A 16,356-nucleotide genomic window follows, 5' to 3' on the forward strand; every position below is an offset into this window, starting at 1 on the left:
CTGACTCTGTTCCCTCCCTGCCACTCCACTCTCATGTTACTGTCACATCATTTCTTGCTGTGACAGTGTTCTGATTCCCAAGTCCTAACTGCATTAATTGCTCCCTGCTCCAATGTTTTCCCCAAGCTGGAGCCAGAGCGACCTTCCAAAACTGCAGACACGTTCATATGACTCCCTTGCTCAAAACCGTTTGGTGGCTCCTCACCATCGAAGGGACAGTTTCTCTAACTGGCTCAGGTGGCACAACATTTGGATGTCATGGTGTTCTTTCCAGAATGCCATGGAATAATTGATATATTAAATCGCACCATATGAAAGAAAACACTTTTTGGGGCACCTGGGTGGCTCAGCTGGTTGAGCATCTGCCTTCGGCTCAGGTCGTGATCCCAGGGTCCTAGGATCGAGTCCCGCATCGGGCTCCCAAGCAGGGAGCCCGCTTCTCCCTCTCCCTCTGCCACTCTCTCGCTCAGTCTCTCTCAAAGAAATAAATAAAATCTTTAAAAAAAAAGAAATAAAACACTTTTCAAAAGACTACTTCTGCTAGCAGAAAATACGTCCACATTATGTGTGTGCAATATGAAATCATAGCCACAAGCACAGATGTCCATGAAAAAAATAAACCGTTGAATTAAGCATGATCAATACTGGGATTGTCTGTTTAATATTCATTTGCTTCTTGTTCATTCATTTTGTTGCTTGCTAGCAGATAAGCAGGAGCATCTGTTAAAGATTTAGGGAAAATTTATGATTAAAAAAAGTTAAAATAGAGAAATTTCTACCCATTATCTGATTTTTTTTTTTTCACTGTGAGCATCCATCCATTTGCGGCGGGCATGTTTCCAGACTGAGCAGGCATTGTCCCTGGAGAGCACAACTTGAGAACCCCTACTCTGGAGCATGAAGTGTAAACTCTTTGGCATGACCAATGCGATGCTTCCAGATCTGACCCCATCTTACCGTCTAGCCTCATTTATAGCCACTGCACCCCCCGCCCCCAGGGCCAAGACTTGGAATTCGCTAAATGTTTGCTGTCTTGTGATTTTACAAATACCATTCTTCTACTCCGCCCCCCCTCCAACCGCCGCCCCCTTGATGACCAGATAACCTACTACTCATTCCTCAAGACACCAGCCAAGGACTCTTCTTTCAGGTGCCTTTCTTCACCTCTCTGGGTCTCTATCTCCCCAAGGTCTTGCTCCGGACTGATGACGTCACTGCTCATTTGTGAGGCTATCTGCCAGCTGGCCTGGGAGCTCCCTCAGGTCGCAGTAAGGGTTCTTGTTGCCCACCTTTTCTCGAGTTCCCCGGCATTTAGCATGGTGGCTGGTGTGAGGTGGGGACTTGGTGCATATTTGTGGAATGAATGAGTACGATTGCAAAGGAAGTGAAGTCTATTTTTAGAATCTTCCAGCTCCCTACAGGGGTGCCATCTGTACCTTTTCTGGCACCCCTTCCCCAACCCCATGCATTCTGTAACCTTATGCTGGCCATGTAGAAATCCACCAGGATCTACCATCCTTGCTGGAGCCCCGGCTTCAAGCTTTTCCCTCGCTATCCTACCGTGCCTTACCCGTCCTGTGTGCCATCCCTCCATGGGCTAGATTTCAGATGAACCGGTGGTTCTCACACTTTAGCATCAAGTTCAAACACCGGTTGCTGGGGCCCAGGCCTCTAGGGTCTGATTCAGTAGGTCTTGGCCGGGGGCTGGGAGCTTGCATTTCTACTAACGTCCCTGGTGATGCTGCTAGACAAAGACCACATTTTGAGAACCAGTGGGATAAATTAGTGTAAAACCAGGAGCAGCAGGTAATTGAGGCACAAAGGAACCCTTACTTCATCTCGACTCCGCCCCTTAACTGAGGTTCTGATTCTGGCAGGCACTATCTGGATTTCCTCTATCCCACATCATTTTCCCTCTGCTTTGCTTGGTCTGCCTCCTCCAACTTTCTGATCTTTTCAGATTGTTCTATAGCTTCTTTCACTTTAGCCCAACATTACCATCCCTCCCTTCCTCCTTTCATAAAGCCACCATTTCAGGACAAAGGCTCTCCTGAGCTGTTAGCTCCATTTCATCGCCCTCTTTCCCCTCCCCGCTCCCCCATTCAGTCTTAGCAACCCCCCTACCCCAGGAGTGAGTGACCTTTCTAAAGCTTGGCTCCCATTAGGGTCCACTCCCACCTAGCAGGGGTAGCCATTTCCCCTCCCCGGGAGGCTGGTTCTACAAACAACATTAGCATGCTAATGACAGTCACCTGCTGGCCCTGGGAAATCGCGGCGTGCTCCGGCTTCCTCAAGGACAGTGGAAACACTGAAACAGCACGTTTAAATGCTTCCGTTCATTCATTCACTCAACAAACATTGATTGAGCACCTGCCAGACACTGCGCTGGGCCCGAGGGATCCCCCCAGGACACATGGAACATGGTTCTGTGTTCGTGGGCAGCACCTGAGGGTCCACAATGCCTCTTCATGAAGCGGATCTTTTGCTCCACTCCTCAAGGGGGACAGACATTCAAGGAAGAAACTGACCCCTCTTGAGTCCTGTTGCCTCAGCCTTCCTGCCCGCCCTGTGCCTGGGCAGGTGATCCGGGACCAAGGATTGGGAAACACCAACCCAGTGAGTTTCCAGATCTCTTTGTTGAAATAAACATTATAGGGGCACCTGGGTGGCTCAGTCGTTAAGGGTCTGCCTTCGGCTCAGGTCATGATCCCAGGGTCCTTGGATCGAGCCCGGCATCGGGCTCCCTGCTCAGCCGGGAGCCTGCTTCTCCCTCTCCCATTCCCTTTCCCACTCCCCCTGCTTGTGTTTCCTCTCCAGCTGTCTCTCTCTGTCAAATACATAAAATCTTAAAAAAAAAAAAAGAAAGAAACATTATAATCCACACCTCTCAGCTATTGGCCCACTGTATTGAGTGAGGCCAAGGTATGTAAAGCCCAGCACACAGTGAGCTAAAACCTCTCTGCACATACACACACCCATGCGGACATACACACACCGACACACACACACACATAATGACACAAATACCAACACACACACATATTGACACACACACCAACACACAATACTGGCATGCACACCTTTATACACATTCCAACACACACTGAAAATACACTCTGACACACACGCATCAACACAGACACAGACACACACTGAAACAGACACACTGGACAGACACACATCAACAAACACAACCACAGGAGTAAACACATGCCAACACACACACACACACACATCGACACATGCTGAAACACACGGACACGTAGCTGACACACCCACTGACACATACAAATGCACACCTATTCACACGTCAGTACCAACCCACAGCCCACGGAAACCGGGATGCCCAGAACCCAGCAAGGGCTTGCAGCAGGCAGCAGGTCTTAGAGGGGCCAAGCGGTTGCAGGAGACTTGAATTACATACTTGGTTCCAGTCTGGAGGTCCAGATTTTTGGAGGAGGGGGCCTCCCAGGTTCTGAGGGTCCCTAGGGACAGGTGGGTGGAGTGGGTCACCTGGGCGGGGCACCAAGGATTTTGAGCTCAGGTACCCCCTGGGGGGGCTGAAATGTACGGAGCTTTGGTCAGCAGGGAGCGCTAAGATGGGGGGCGGAGGGGGGGGTTGGTAGGGGGGTGGGGGCGGGCAGTACGCCAGAGAGCAGGCAGGATTCCCGGGAAGCCCAGCTGCACCAGGCCCTCCTCCAGGCTCCACTCCCCCATGCTCTGGATATCAGCTCTCGCCTCTGGCTTCCAGATGCACCCCTCTCCTCCCGCCACCACCCAAGTCCCATGTCCAGATCATTTAGTAACCTCGGGCCCTTCTCCGTCCACCACACCCCAGCCTTTGCCAGGGAAGACCTGTCTCCCTCCCCGACACCCAGCCGGGAAGCGGCCAGTCACCTCTGACTCCCCGCCCCCATCCGGTCTGGGCCCAGCCTTACAGCGGTTCCTCATATACAGCGCTGGTCCCGCGTGTCGCTGCCACCCAATCCAGGGCCCGGCACCTCCCCCAGGCCCTGCTCCAGCACCCTGGTGGGCCTCGGAGACAACAGCCGCCCCTCTTCCCTGCCGTCACCATCTGCCCCCGAGGGCCCGCGCTGTCTCCTGAACTCCCCTGTACTGGTCCCTGATTGTGCCAGGCTCTTCTCTTTTGGCCTCTCCTGGGTCTCTAGCGCAGTGATGGGCACACGGTCGGCGCCCTCAATACTTGGCTTGTCACGACTGTCCCGACTGCTACCCCCTCCTTGTGTCTCTTTCTTCTGGACCCGCCCCCCCTTCCCCCATCCCAATCCCCTGCCCTCTTGCTCAGGAAACGCTTAATTGGGCGCTTCCTGGACGCCAGACCCCGAACTAAGCACCGGGGATGCATTTTGCGGAGTCCCTGTTCTCAAGGTGCACACCGCACGTAGAGAGCTCCCTGAGACAGTGTGAGAAGCACTGTCCCGGCAGGTAGAACGCAGTGCCAGGAAAGCACGACATGTGGCCACCCTCCTCTGCCTTCCCTCCTCCTCCCCAGGCCTGGGCTTCGGCATCGGGTCCCTTCTCTCTCCCTGGTTCCTGTTTTTCTCCTTTCCTCTCTCCTGCCTCCCCCTCTGCCGCTCCCGCCTTTGGGCCGCTGCGGGGCCACCTCCCCTGCCCTAGCCGGGCCACCACGCTGTCCCGGCTTTTGCCCGTGGACCTGCCTCCCCCCGTGGTCCCGGCTTCCACTCGAGGGTCTGGGCGCCTCTCCGAGACCAGGGCACCAGCCCTCCCGAGGAGTGGAGCACAGTGTCCGCCCGCTAGGGCCTCGGGCACGCCAAGTCTGCCGGGGTTCGCTAGTCCCAGGGAGCTCGCAAGGGGGCCCCTCCCCGGGAGGGGTGGGGGGCGTCAGGGCTGGAGAGGCGGAGACGTGCGGAGGGCGAGGGAGAGGACCCGCGGCGGTGGCTGGCGGGGAGGAAAAGGAAAGCAGGCTGGCACAGCCTCTGCCTTCGGAGGCTCTCACTGCGCACCGCCGGCCGCCTTCTCCCCGGCTGAGCGAAGGTGAAGGGGAAATCCGGGCGGGACGGAGCCACCGGAGACCGCTCCCCGTCACTCCCACATCCCGCTCGACAGAGCTGGGGGTCTTCCTCCCCAAGCTCCTCCTCTGAGACTCCGCGGCGACCCAGGCACTAGAAGGGGGTCGTGGTCTGAGCCCCCGCTCACACGCTGAGCTTCTAGGGCTCGGTGGGGAGAGGAGGCGCGGGCTCCGTCTGTATTAAGTACCCAGCGGTGGTGAGCTCTGCTCCACGAAATTACAGCCCACAGCATCCGAGGTTTGGAAACCCCAGGGCGGAAGGGGACCTCGAGTCCACGGGCCTCGGACTCCGCACGTCACAGCTCAGTTGCGGGGTCGCAGTGCGGCTCCCCCCCAACTGTCCCCTCTCTAAGCTCCCCTGTGGAGCGGCAGGTGCCGCAGCTGCACCCCCCCCTCCACCTCCGGCCCCAGCAGCACTCCCGGGCCATGGGGGGTGGGAGGAGGTGTAGTGGAGTCTCGAGTCTCCAGCTGCGGGCCCTCCCATCGGAGCACCCTGAGATCTCGGTGGAGAGGAAGAGGGGATTCAGGGGGCTGGGAGGAGGGGGAGGAGGACTGCGGAGCTCAGTCGCCGAGCTGTGCGCGGGAGGGGGAGGGGCAGGGGCTCCCTTCCAGCCTCCGGGGTCTGGGGACTCTGGGATGTAAGGCGAGAGCAGGGGGGTGTGACAATTCAGCAAAGGTCGGGACGTACCACGGAGCCCAGTGGCGGGGGGGGGCAGAGGACGTGGTCACCGAGGGGAGCCCCCGCCCCCCTTCGCCAAGGCCTACAGCTGAGGTTGCAGGGCGAACTGGAACTGGGCTCGCCGCAGGGGGAAGCGGCGCGTGAAATCCGCCCCCTCCCCGTACCCCACTTCCGAGGGGGTGGGCGATAGAGGGGAGGTTGGGGTTGGAGCAGCGGCGCGGGGGCCCCTCCCTCGCACCTCCCCCCACCGGACTTGGTCGCGCCCGAAGTGTAACACTTTCTCTTTGTCGGAGGAGCTCCGCTGTTTCTTGTGCTGTAGCTCGGGTTGCGGCGGCACCCGTGGCAGCCCTGGCGGACGCAGGAGCGATGGCAGCGACCGATATAGCTCGCCAGGTGGTGAGTGCGGAGCTGGGGTGCCGGCGCCGGGGGCCTGGGAAGGGCGGAGGAGACCCGGCCACCGCCGCCGCCGCCGCGGCGAGGGCAGCGGGCAGCATCCAGGAGCCAAGGCGCGGCGGGACGACTTCTGCTCCCGGGGTCAGCGGCTCACTCCCCCAGCCTGTCCCCGAGAACGCCGGTGGCGGGCGAGTGGCGGGGGGGCGGGGGGGGGCTGCTGGAGGAGGCTGCGGGCGGGCAGCTGAACTTGCATTGCCCAAGAGCTGCAGTGAAGCGCCGCCGCCTCCCTCGCTGCAGCTGCCGCCGCGCCGCTGGGGCGTTGCCGAATGAATGGCCGAACGAGCCGCCGAGCCCTCGGGGTCCCAGGCCCCCTGGTCTCGCTTCCTCCGGCCGTCGGGCCGCGCCACTGCGCCCAGCGTCCCCCTTCCCCACCCCCCGCGGGACCCGGGCCTCCTGCGGAAGAGGGGCGCGGGGATGGGGTGAGCCCCGGGCAGGAGGCGGTGAGTGGTGTGGGGGGCGGGGAGGTGACTGGCTGGGGTAGGGTTTCTCCATATGCATTACATATGTGACTGCGTCTGTGTGTGTGTGTGTGTGTGTGTGTGTGTATCACCGTGTGCGTCTGAGTGCACGCGCGCGCACTCGTGCCTCCCGGGCGGGCGGCGGCGCCGGGGCTGTGACCCTAGAGGAGTCCGCCTGGTTCTCTGTGGGCGCCCACCTCCGTGGCGTGTGTCCGTGTGTCCGTGTGTCCCGGCCCCTCTCTGCTTGTGCTGGGTGTCTCCGGGTCCCGCGTGTGCGTGTGCGTGTGCGCGGCTCGCTGGTCTGTAGGCGGCTGGCATGTTTCTGGGTCTGCGGGCCCCTGGGGGTCTGCCCCGGGTGCGTGTTCGGTGTGACTGGGCTTGTATGCCAAAACCTGTGGAGCTGGCTTCCTTCTACGGGGACTCGGGAAAATCTGTGTGAGGCTTGCAAAAGCCGTGCCGTCTCTCTTTTTGTTGGCAGCTGACTCTGGGGAGGGGTGGGGGGGGGGCGGGGAAGAAAAAACAAAACAAAACACCTTCTTTTAAAGAACTGAAGTTTTCCAGCCTGGGATATTCAGAGAAATCACACCGAAGTGACCTGAGGCTCCATATTTGTTTGGGGTTTTTTTTAGACCAGAAGTTTGGTTGTAAAGGGAGGGGATGATTCCATTTGGGGGTAACAATCTAGCCTTTCTCTTCATCCATGGGTACCTGGGGTCTTCGGAAGCCCACAATTACCCACACTCTGTGGTGAGGGAGAGTGAGGTAGAGGTAGGTGAACCCCATAACACCGAATAGTACTGGATGAAAACCTCTGAGCCACGCGCGGGCGCGCGCGCGCGCGCACACACGCGCACACACACACACACACACACACACACACACACACACGTTTTTAAACCTTGTGGCTTACTAATTTAGGGAAATAGTCCATGCAATTCCGGTGCAAAAACAAAAAAGCCTCTAGGTACTTGGTGTAATTGAAATTGATTTGTTTTTGTGTTCAAAATCTGAATCTAGACTCTGGTAGTATTTTCTCTACAGGATATATATGAATTTATTCCACCCTCTTGTCCCTGTCTAGAAGGGTAGGATGATTGCTTTTGAACCTCCCCAACCCCTGCAGACCCCAGCACCAGCTCTTTAGGCAGTCATGATGTGGAAGGGCTAGGAGTAGATAGACAAAGCTCTGTGATAGTGGAATTTGAGAGAATTCTCTTCTCTCTAAGATTGGCACTGTCATATTTATTGCTGTGGCATTTTGAAGGTTCCCAGAGTGTTTTTCTGCTCCCTGTTACCTGCATTTTAGAAATGGCATGGCTTAAGTAGAGGGATTCGTCTCCTGGATTATACTTTCTCCATCTTTAGTGACCAAAAAGGATGCTAATGATTTTTTCTTGTCAGCTAATTAATTTGCATCGACCTGTCCTTGCTCTGTCACCAGTCCCCCTTGCCTGGATTAGGATTGCTGTTGTAATGGGGAACATTCCAGAAGGTTGTGTTTCACCTCAGGCGGACTGAGGCAACCCAGAGGTCCCCTTTGTTTGGCAGATGGGGGGTGGGGGTGATTTAGGGCCATTTGGTTTGCTTTGCATGGCTCCAGTTTGCTCTGGCTGGCCTTGCCCATACTGTATGATGAAGAACATAATTGTATGCCAGATTCTGAAGCTCAAAGAGCAGCCCAAGCACTTGAGACCTTGTTATCAGGATAAATGGGTTTCTGGGAAAACTGACGTCACTCTCCCTGCCCCCCTCCCCCAGTCTGTAAAGCTCTTGTTTATGTGTCATTTGTCTCTCTGCTCTCCTTTGTGTCTGCAAGAAGTTGTAATTCACCAGGGGAAGATGGAATTAACTCAGGAGACCTTGGATGTCTGGTTGCTGCTTGTTTCTTCCAAAGAACATGTATCCAGGGTTTGGGAAGAGAAGCCTGGAGAATCAGCCTAAGTGTGCCTAGCGTAGGAGTTCTTTTGGAGGAGCTCTGAGACATGGTGCCATCCAAGCAGTGCTCTGGTGTGTGCGTGGGGTGGGTATTCTTTCCAGAATCAGTTGAAGGTCACCGTGGCTAGTAAGGTAACATCATTAGTGACTTAAAACAGGCCATGGAGTTGTTGGATAGGACCCTTATTTGGACATGCATGTCGCTTGGAAGTTCAGCTCTTGCGTACTCAATACAATCCCATCCCATCTGAATGAACACTGTGAAGATTCTGTATGGCAAAACTATTTCTCCATCGTCCACTCACTGACTTTTGACTGATAAGTATCCAGCAGCATGGCTAAACCTGGTCAACTCGACCAAAAAAAAAAAAAAAAAAGTTAGTAGACATAGTTCCTGGCTTTTCAGCTTATGGTCTAGTTGGGGAGACAGATTGTGGACACTGTGAAATAATTAGAGAACTATAGAAGATTCTTGGGATGTCCCCACTCCCAGCCCCCGCCTGTGAGGTGTCTTGGGCTGCTATTAATATATACCCTTTGAGGTTACATGACTTGTCCAAGGTCACCTAGCAAGGCACAGCCCAGACCTCAGGGGCTGCTTCTTCTGGCTTTTTCATTGAGCTGTTTCTTTCAGTGTTGCATTTTGGGGTCCAGACTTAAGTGCTGGCCCATAGAAGGAATGGCTCGTTGATTTGGGCTTGGACCAGCACCCCAACGTGGACAGTGATGCTCTCCTCCGGTGGCAGCCAGGTAACGGTCTTTCTCCTTGATGAAAGATCTTGCGGGGGTGGGGGGGGCACCTGGGTGGCTCAGTCAGTTAAGCGACTGCTTTCGGCTCAGGTCATGATCCCAGAGTCCCAGGATCGAGTCCCACATCGGGCTCCCTGCTGAGCAGGGAGTCTGCTTCTCCCTCTGATCCTCCCTGCTCTCATGCTCTCTCACTTTCTCTCTCTCTCTCAAATAAATAAATAAAATCTTAAAAAAATTTATATTAAAGAAAAAAAAAGAAAGATCTTGCGGGGACCAACTCTGTTCTACCTGGGGTTGGTCTGGGGCAGGTATCTCAGGGCAACTGCCTACAGGCTGGGAGAAGCCTGCCTCTGCATTCTGGTCTTGCTACCAAATGGCACCTACCCTCGATTCCCCTGAAAGCTCCCTGCCTCAGCCATCGGTACCACCTCACACTAAAAGTTATATTCTAGCCCAAACAGGGAGAGCACAACCCCAGTGTGTACCCATACCTCCACTGAGGATACAACACAGAAGAAAATTTACATGGCTGGGGCGCCTGGGTGGCTCAGTCTGTTGAGCGGCTGACTCTTGCTTTCAGCTCAAGTCATGATCTCAGGGTCTCAGGGTCGTGGCATCAAGCCCCGCAATGGGGTGGGCCCCCCCTCCCATGCTCAGCGGGGCGTCTGCTTGAGATTCTCTCTCTGCCTCTGCCCTTTCCCCACCCCTGCTCGCATGCATGTGCACTCTCTCAAATAAATAAATAAACCTTTAAACATAAAAAGAAAATTCACATGGCCCCAAATATTAAAAAATTATTGAATCTAAACCCGGGGTCCACTGGTGATCGTGGTACCATTTTCTAACTTTTCTGTGTGTTTGAGACTTTTCCAAAGAAAAAGTTGGGGGGTGGGGAACAACAATGTCCCCTCACCCCCACCACCAAATGCTTACGGGCCCCTTCCCTCGAGGAGTTTACAATCTAGTAGTGGAGGCAGACTTAAATAACTATATAATTATCATTGTGATCAGTGCTGCGCAGCAGAGCTGCTTCCTGCTGTAAGAATTCATTACAAGCGAACCCAATCCAGCCTCCAGTGGGGGCGGTGGGTGACAGGAAAGACCTCCTGAGGGCTTCTGCTAAGAAAGGGGGTGGGTGTGAAGATGGGGGAGCTCTCACTCTGCCCCTGGGCTGGGAACATTTCATTTGTTAATTCACACACTTCTATTCTCATTCATTCCCTCAACGCGTGTTGATTGGGCACCAATTCTGCCAGGCCCTGTGCCAGGTGCTGGGGATATGGTGGTGCCAAGGCACACAGGACCGTGCCCTCTGAGAGCTTCCAGATGACAGGCAGGAATCAGCCCCGTTTCCTTTCATTTCCTAAATCCTGGAAATGTTGAGAGTTAGCAGTGTTCTTATTACAAAACTGCATTACAGCTGAGCGATTTGTCTGTATAGGATAATGAGATTTTGATCTGCAGTCATGTGCATAGCATTTACCTTGCGGAGTCTCTGCTGTAAATTTTCTGTTAATTGCTGGCTTTGTTACCGAGCACGGCCCCTCCCTTTGTGTGCTGTAAGGGAACGAACCCGTTGCATGAGTCTGAACAAAACTAATTAGGAAGATAAGCCCCTGGAAAAAGGTATTCCAAAACTAAATAGGACTGATTTCTAGAATTGCCTGGGTTTCTGGATTATCAGAGCCATGGTTTCGTATTAGCCCGAACAATTGAGAAGGGCTTTTAAGTTGCGTGTACTCTTAAGACCACATTCAAGAAAGAGAAAGAGAAAAGAAAGGAAAGAGAATACCATGGATAAATGTAACATGTTTCTTTCAACGGCCTCAAAATGCTTTCATCTATATTTCCTGGACAAGTATTTGTGTCTCCTTCTTTTATGGGTACAGGGAGACCAAGGGACGTAGTCCAAAGTGTTAGTGCTGCTCAGTGGATGAAACAACGAGACACACACCGGATGACACAGATTCGTTCAAAACAACCAAACCTGCCCTTTTCGTGACGTTTCTGAGAAATAAAACTCCTGCCAGACCCTAACTTCCCCCTCTCTTCACTGCATTTCCCCAAACCCAGCGCACCGGTGGGGAGCCAGAGAAGAGGATACTTGGGTGCCTTGAAGACTCCGTGATGGTAAAAAGATTCTCAGCTTCAATCCCAGATAGCGCCGTCATGGGTTATGTGTGGGTTTTCTTTCTTTTTCTTTCTTCCCATATTGCTTTAAATAAAAATCTTGGAGCCACCAGCCATGTAATGATGGATTATTTTAAGTAACAACTTGGGGGGGGGGAGCAGAATAAATTAGAAACACAGACCCTTCCTCCTCGGTTTGGCAGGAGGAGGCTTCTGCTGCTGGGATTTGAAACTGTGGGTTTCTCTGCTGCCTGCCAGAGGAAGGAGGCCACATGCTCAGGAGGGTGAGAAATAATGCTACCCTCTTGCTCGGTGCCTCCGCTTTAGAGGCAGCCATCTGCTGAATTATGCCGCGTGCTCTCTGTTGGCCCTGGACTTGGGTCATTCGTTCCACTCACTTAAAGGTGACTGGGGAAAAGATTTGCAGGCCTTCTCCGGCAGGGGGAGGGGGGGACGGGACTCAGGGCTCAGGTTTCTCCTGGCAGGGCCCCCCCCCCCCCCGTGACCCCCTCATGAAGGCCCTGGGGTAATGGGAGCAGATCTCTGCTTTCTGACCCTGATGAGGTGTGAGGCTGTGCTGAGTTTCCTTTCCCAGCAGAGGCCTGGGCTCTGAACACCGGCGCGGAGGCAGGAACTGGGTTTTTTCAGATCCACTTTAAATGGGACCAGATGGAGGCAGAGGCAAATTCAGGCTCCCTAGAGGACAGTTGGGCATTCATCCAGAGGCCTGTGAGTAAACCTTTTTTCTTTTCTTTTCTTTTCTTTTCTTTTCTTTTCCTTCTTTTCCTTCTTTTCTTTTCTTTCTTTCTTTCTTTCTTTTTTTTAAAGCAGATTGGAGATAACAGTGGCCAGAACACCTCGAAAACTCTGTTTAAAGAGCCTGGCTGGAAGGGAATCTCTCTGGGTTTATGTGGGAAAGGTGACCCACTCCCAGCGGGAGTTGCCCCTGGCCTAAGGTGGAACTGGTTTTCACCTAGAATCTGGCTAGTTGGGTTAGGGTGCCCTGGGGCTCAGGCTTAGTTAGGCCCAAGTCAGAAGAGAGGCAAGTGACAGAGAGTACGCAGGAGAAGGGTCCCAGCTCCTCCATGGCATCCGCTGCCTCAGTTGCCTTCCGTGGGCCAGAGCCACCTTGTGAGCACACAGGGGTCCAGGTCGTGATCCAGGACCCTTGTCCCTCTTGACTGTCCTTAAGCCACCAGCCCAATGCCCTCAAACTTTAGCAGCTTGAAGGAATATACCTGCCAACGTGGAGTCAAGCTTTTCCATTGGAAAGTGGCAGTCGGCGATGGGGCCCCGGAGCCCCACACCGCTCTTTGCCCCGAAATTCCTCTGTGACTCCGGACAAGGCACTTCCTCTCTCTGAGTCTCTGTTTCCCCTTCTGTAAAGCGAGCGGGTTGGAGTAGGTGAGCCTTAAGGGCGTGACCCCTCTAACGCTGTACGGTCCTTGGTCCTTCGGTTTCCTTGTTCTCCGGCTTAATTTCTCGTAGGCTCTTGCCGCTTCTGCTTCCAACTGAGGTGGCATACTTGAACTCCACCCCTTCCCTGCTTTGACTCTCCAGCCGGGTGGGGAGAGAGTTGTGGAAAAGGCAAGTCTGTGCTTTGAGCTCAGCGGGGTCTCTGTCAGCGGAACAGAAAGAGCCGTTCAGAGAGTCTGTCCCTGTAGGTCTATATAGCTATTGTCTTCCCGTAAAAGTACATGACAGCGGAATTTCTGTCTATTTGAATCCCGTTTTAAATGCACTAGGCGAGCTGGCCATTTAATGGAATCCTGCTGCGGATCCTTTTATAGAATGAAAAGCCACTCGGGAATTGATCTGGTGTATTAAAGTCCAGAGTTTCATCTATTGGATTTGCCAAAAATGGACCTTCTCCCTGTATGGTAAGGAAGTTTTCCTTTGTGCTTCTGCAGGGTCGCCGAAGCTGCTCCCCACTGAAAGATGTCCGCAAGGCTTATTTTCTCCTTGGAAAGGCCCCCAAATGTCTCTCTCCCAATTCAGGGCATTGCTACTCTTGTCAGTTTCCTCTTAGCCTGGCTTAATCGCCAGGAGGGAAATCCTGACATTTGGTGTGTGAGGCACACAGGAGGGTTTTTTTTAACCTCTGGGAACTTATCAGTGTTTTTGTGGCTCTTAAGGCCGATAATACAGCGGCATCCACTCCCCTAACTGGATGCAGCGGATATAGGGCTCTCATCCACCTGATTACTTCAGCAAGCAGTTTTGCTGCATGTTTCAGGATATGTGATTTGACTTCTGGTTCCCACGAATCCTTATAATAATAAGTTATGCTGTATAATAATAAGTTATGTATGTATAATGTTATAATAAGGATAATAATAGGGCTTTGTTGTATTATTGGTAACATAAATGTTTACGTACAATAAAACTGCCCCAAAGCAGACTACTTAACCGGATTTTCTGATGATCTGTATGTAAAGCACCTTTCTGGTAGTTGTGGTTGAAGATTTTGCCAGAATATCTGAGGCTACTTTCCTGCCTGGGAAAATATCGTTGTAGAATCTTTTTAAAAAAAACAAAACAAAACAAAACATTTCTATTGTGATTATAAAAGTAAAAGCTGCCCCCCCCAAAAGGTAAAAGATGCCTACTGTTGAAAATTTGGAAGACACAGAAAAGCAACAACACCTGCATTCCCTCCACCCAAAAGTAACTCTTGTCACCATTTTGGTGTGACGTTGACCTTTGAATAGCACCGAGGTTGGGGGCGCCGACCCCCGCACAGTGAAGAATCCACGTATAACTTTCATCTCCCCCAAAACTTAACTACTAACAGCCTGCTGCTCACTGGATGCCTTACCGATAGCAGAAATAGGAGGACTAACACGTGTTTTGTATGTTATCTGCATGGCATACTGTAGTCCTACTATCAAGTAAGCTAGAGAAAATAAAATGTTATCGAGAAAACCATAAGGGGGACGCCTGGGTGGCTCAGTCAGTTAAGCGTCCAGTTCTTGATTTCGGCTCAGGTCATGATATCAAGTCCCACATCGGTTCCGAGCTCAGTGTGGAGTCCGCTTGAGATTCCCTCTCTCTCCCTCTGCCTCTCCTCCCCCCACCCCCGCTCTCTCTTGCTCTAATAAAAGAGGGGGGAAAATAAAGAAAACCATAAGGAAGGGAAAACACATTTACACTCCTGTCTTGTATTTATGGAAAAAAATCCACATATAAGTGGACCCAGGCAGTTCAAATCGTGCTGTTCAAGGGTCAACTGTATATTCTTCCAAGCTTTAAAAAATACATATACACTTCCCCCCATGATTGGAATGATCCTGTATATACAGGGTTTTGTTTTGTTTCGTTATTTGCCTATTTGGTGATCATTTTCCCATGTCACTAGATATTCTTAGAAAATATTTTTATCAGCTGCTTAATATTCCATTGTGCATCCTTGAACTATTGATTTTGATCATCCTGAGGGTTTGCAGGGTCTATCAAAGCTCAGTATTTAGGGGTGCCTGGGTGGCTCAGTCAGTTAAGCGTCCAGCTCTTGATTTCAGCTCAGGTCATGATCTCAGGGTGGTGAGATCGAGCCCCACATCAGGTTCTGCACTGGGCGTGGAGCCTGCATAAGATTCTCTCTCTCTCTCTCTCTCCCTCCCTCTGCCTCTGCCCCCGCCCCCCAAAGATCGGCATTCAGGGCTGAGATGGAGATAAAGGAAAGGTGGGAGAGATCAGGCCCACCAGTAAGTGACATGTGAGGCTGCTGGAGCGAATCCGATTTCAGTGTATCTCCAACGTGCAGAGGCCAGAGGAGAAAGTTTAGGGACACGCCAGTCGTCAGCGATGCGTTCCAACCTTTTTGTTTTGGTCTCATACTTCTGTACTTATTTATTTATTTAAGTCATCTCTACCTCCAATGTGGGGCTTGAACCCATGACCCCGAGATCAAGAGTCCCATGCTCTACCCAGCGAGCCAGCCAGGGGCCTTGTTTTGGTTTCCTTCTTTAACATGTCAGCTACTAACTTAGCCACCCCAGCTCGAAACGGAGGCAGGAAACTCCATTGACACAGATGCGCCCTCAGTTCCCCGAGGCCTCGAGTGCTGCTCCCTTCTTCTAGCACTAAGGTTGGAAGAGGGGCCGGGGGGCCGGGTAGAGGGGGACAGGGGTTGCCCATTGGGGTGCTTACGGGACTCTTTATTTTCAGAACAACAACGGTGGGAGCAAGATGCACGGCTGGAACCGCCGTAACTCGTTCTTTGTAACATGAACCTTTGAATATTCAATTAAAAAATGAAATTGGTGTGTCCCCAGGGGAGGAGGCGGAAGAGAAAGAGAGCCGTGTTTCTGCCCGTGATGTGAAATGTGGTATAACGTATTTCAAACCGCGGGTGACTGCAGATGGGGAGAAAACAGGAAATGTAATTGGGGAGGGGGGGCTCTTTCAATTCTCAGGAGCTCTCTTTCGTTTTGCCTTCCTTTTAGCTCTTCTCAGACTCTGCATCCTAATTACCCCTGCTGCAAAGCTGAGTGAGAACTCTTTTTTCTTGTATTAAAAATGTTTTTAAATGACACGGGTAATGTGTGAATACATTCATGCTGTCAAAAGATCACACAATATGGAAGCATACTGACTAACCCCCTGAGTACGCCCCTATTTCCACTCCGCTCCCCTGAGGTAGCCACCGACGTTCCTGGTTTGGTGGGATTTTTCTGGCTCCTCTCCACGCACTCACATACATTTATGTGCAAACACACATATATATCGGGCTTTTTTGCATACATGGACCCCCCCCCACGTGCTTGTTCTTCTACAACTTCTTTTTTCTACATTATAATATGTCTTGGAGATATTTGCATTGGAACTTACCTGCTGCATTCTTCTTCTTCTTCTTTAAGGATTTATTTATTTAATTTTTTTTTTAAAGATTTTATTTACTT

General features: G+C 52.5%; 1 protein-coding gene across 6 annotated transcripts in view; it reads left to right on the plus strand.

Moving 5' to 3' along the window:
• Positions 1 to 5,984: 5,984 nt before the first annotated feature.
• Positions 5,985 to 16,356, plus strand: part of SEPTIN6 (septin 6) — a 66,142-nt gene continuing 55,770 nt past the window's right edge. For 2 of the 6 annotated variants that reach the window (XM_073879228.1, XM_073879227.1), the window contains exon 1: positions 12,050 to 12,184. In XM_073879228.1, the coding sequence (XP_073735329.1) occupies positions 12,125 to 12,184 (60 nt within the window). In that variant the 5' untranslated portion in view covers positions 12,050 to 12,124. Of the gene's footprint in view, positions 6,126 to 12,048; positions 12,185 to 13,200; positions 13,336 to 16,356 lie in introns of those variants that run through there. The other 4 variants (XM_073879230.1, XM_025852650.2, XM_073879226.1 and 1 more) reach the window with 4 other exon arrangements.

Source organism: Callorhinus ursinus, unplaced genomic scaffold, assembly GCF_003265705.2.
Source record: "Callorhinus ursinus isolate GAN/ISIS: 27379988/994484 unplaced genomic scaffold, GSC_fseal_2.0 scaffold33, whole genome shotgun sequence".
Lineage (NCBI taxonomy): Eukaryota > Metazoa > Chordata > Mammalia > Carnivora > Otariidae > Callorhinus > Callorhinus ursinus.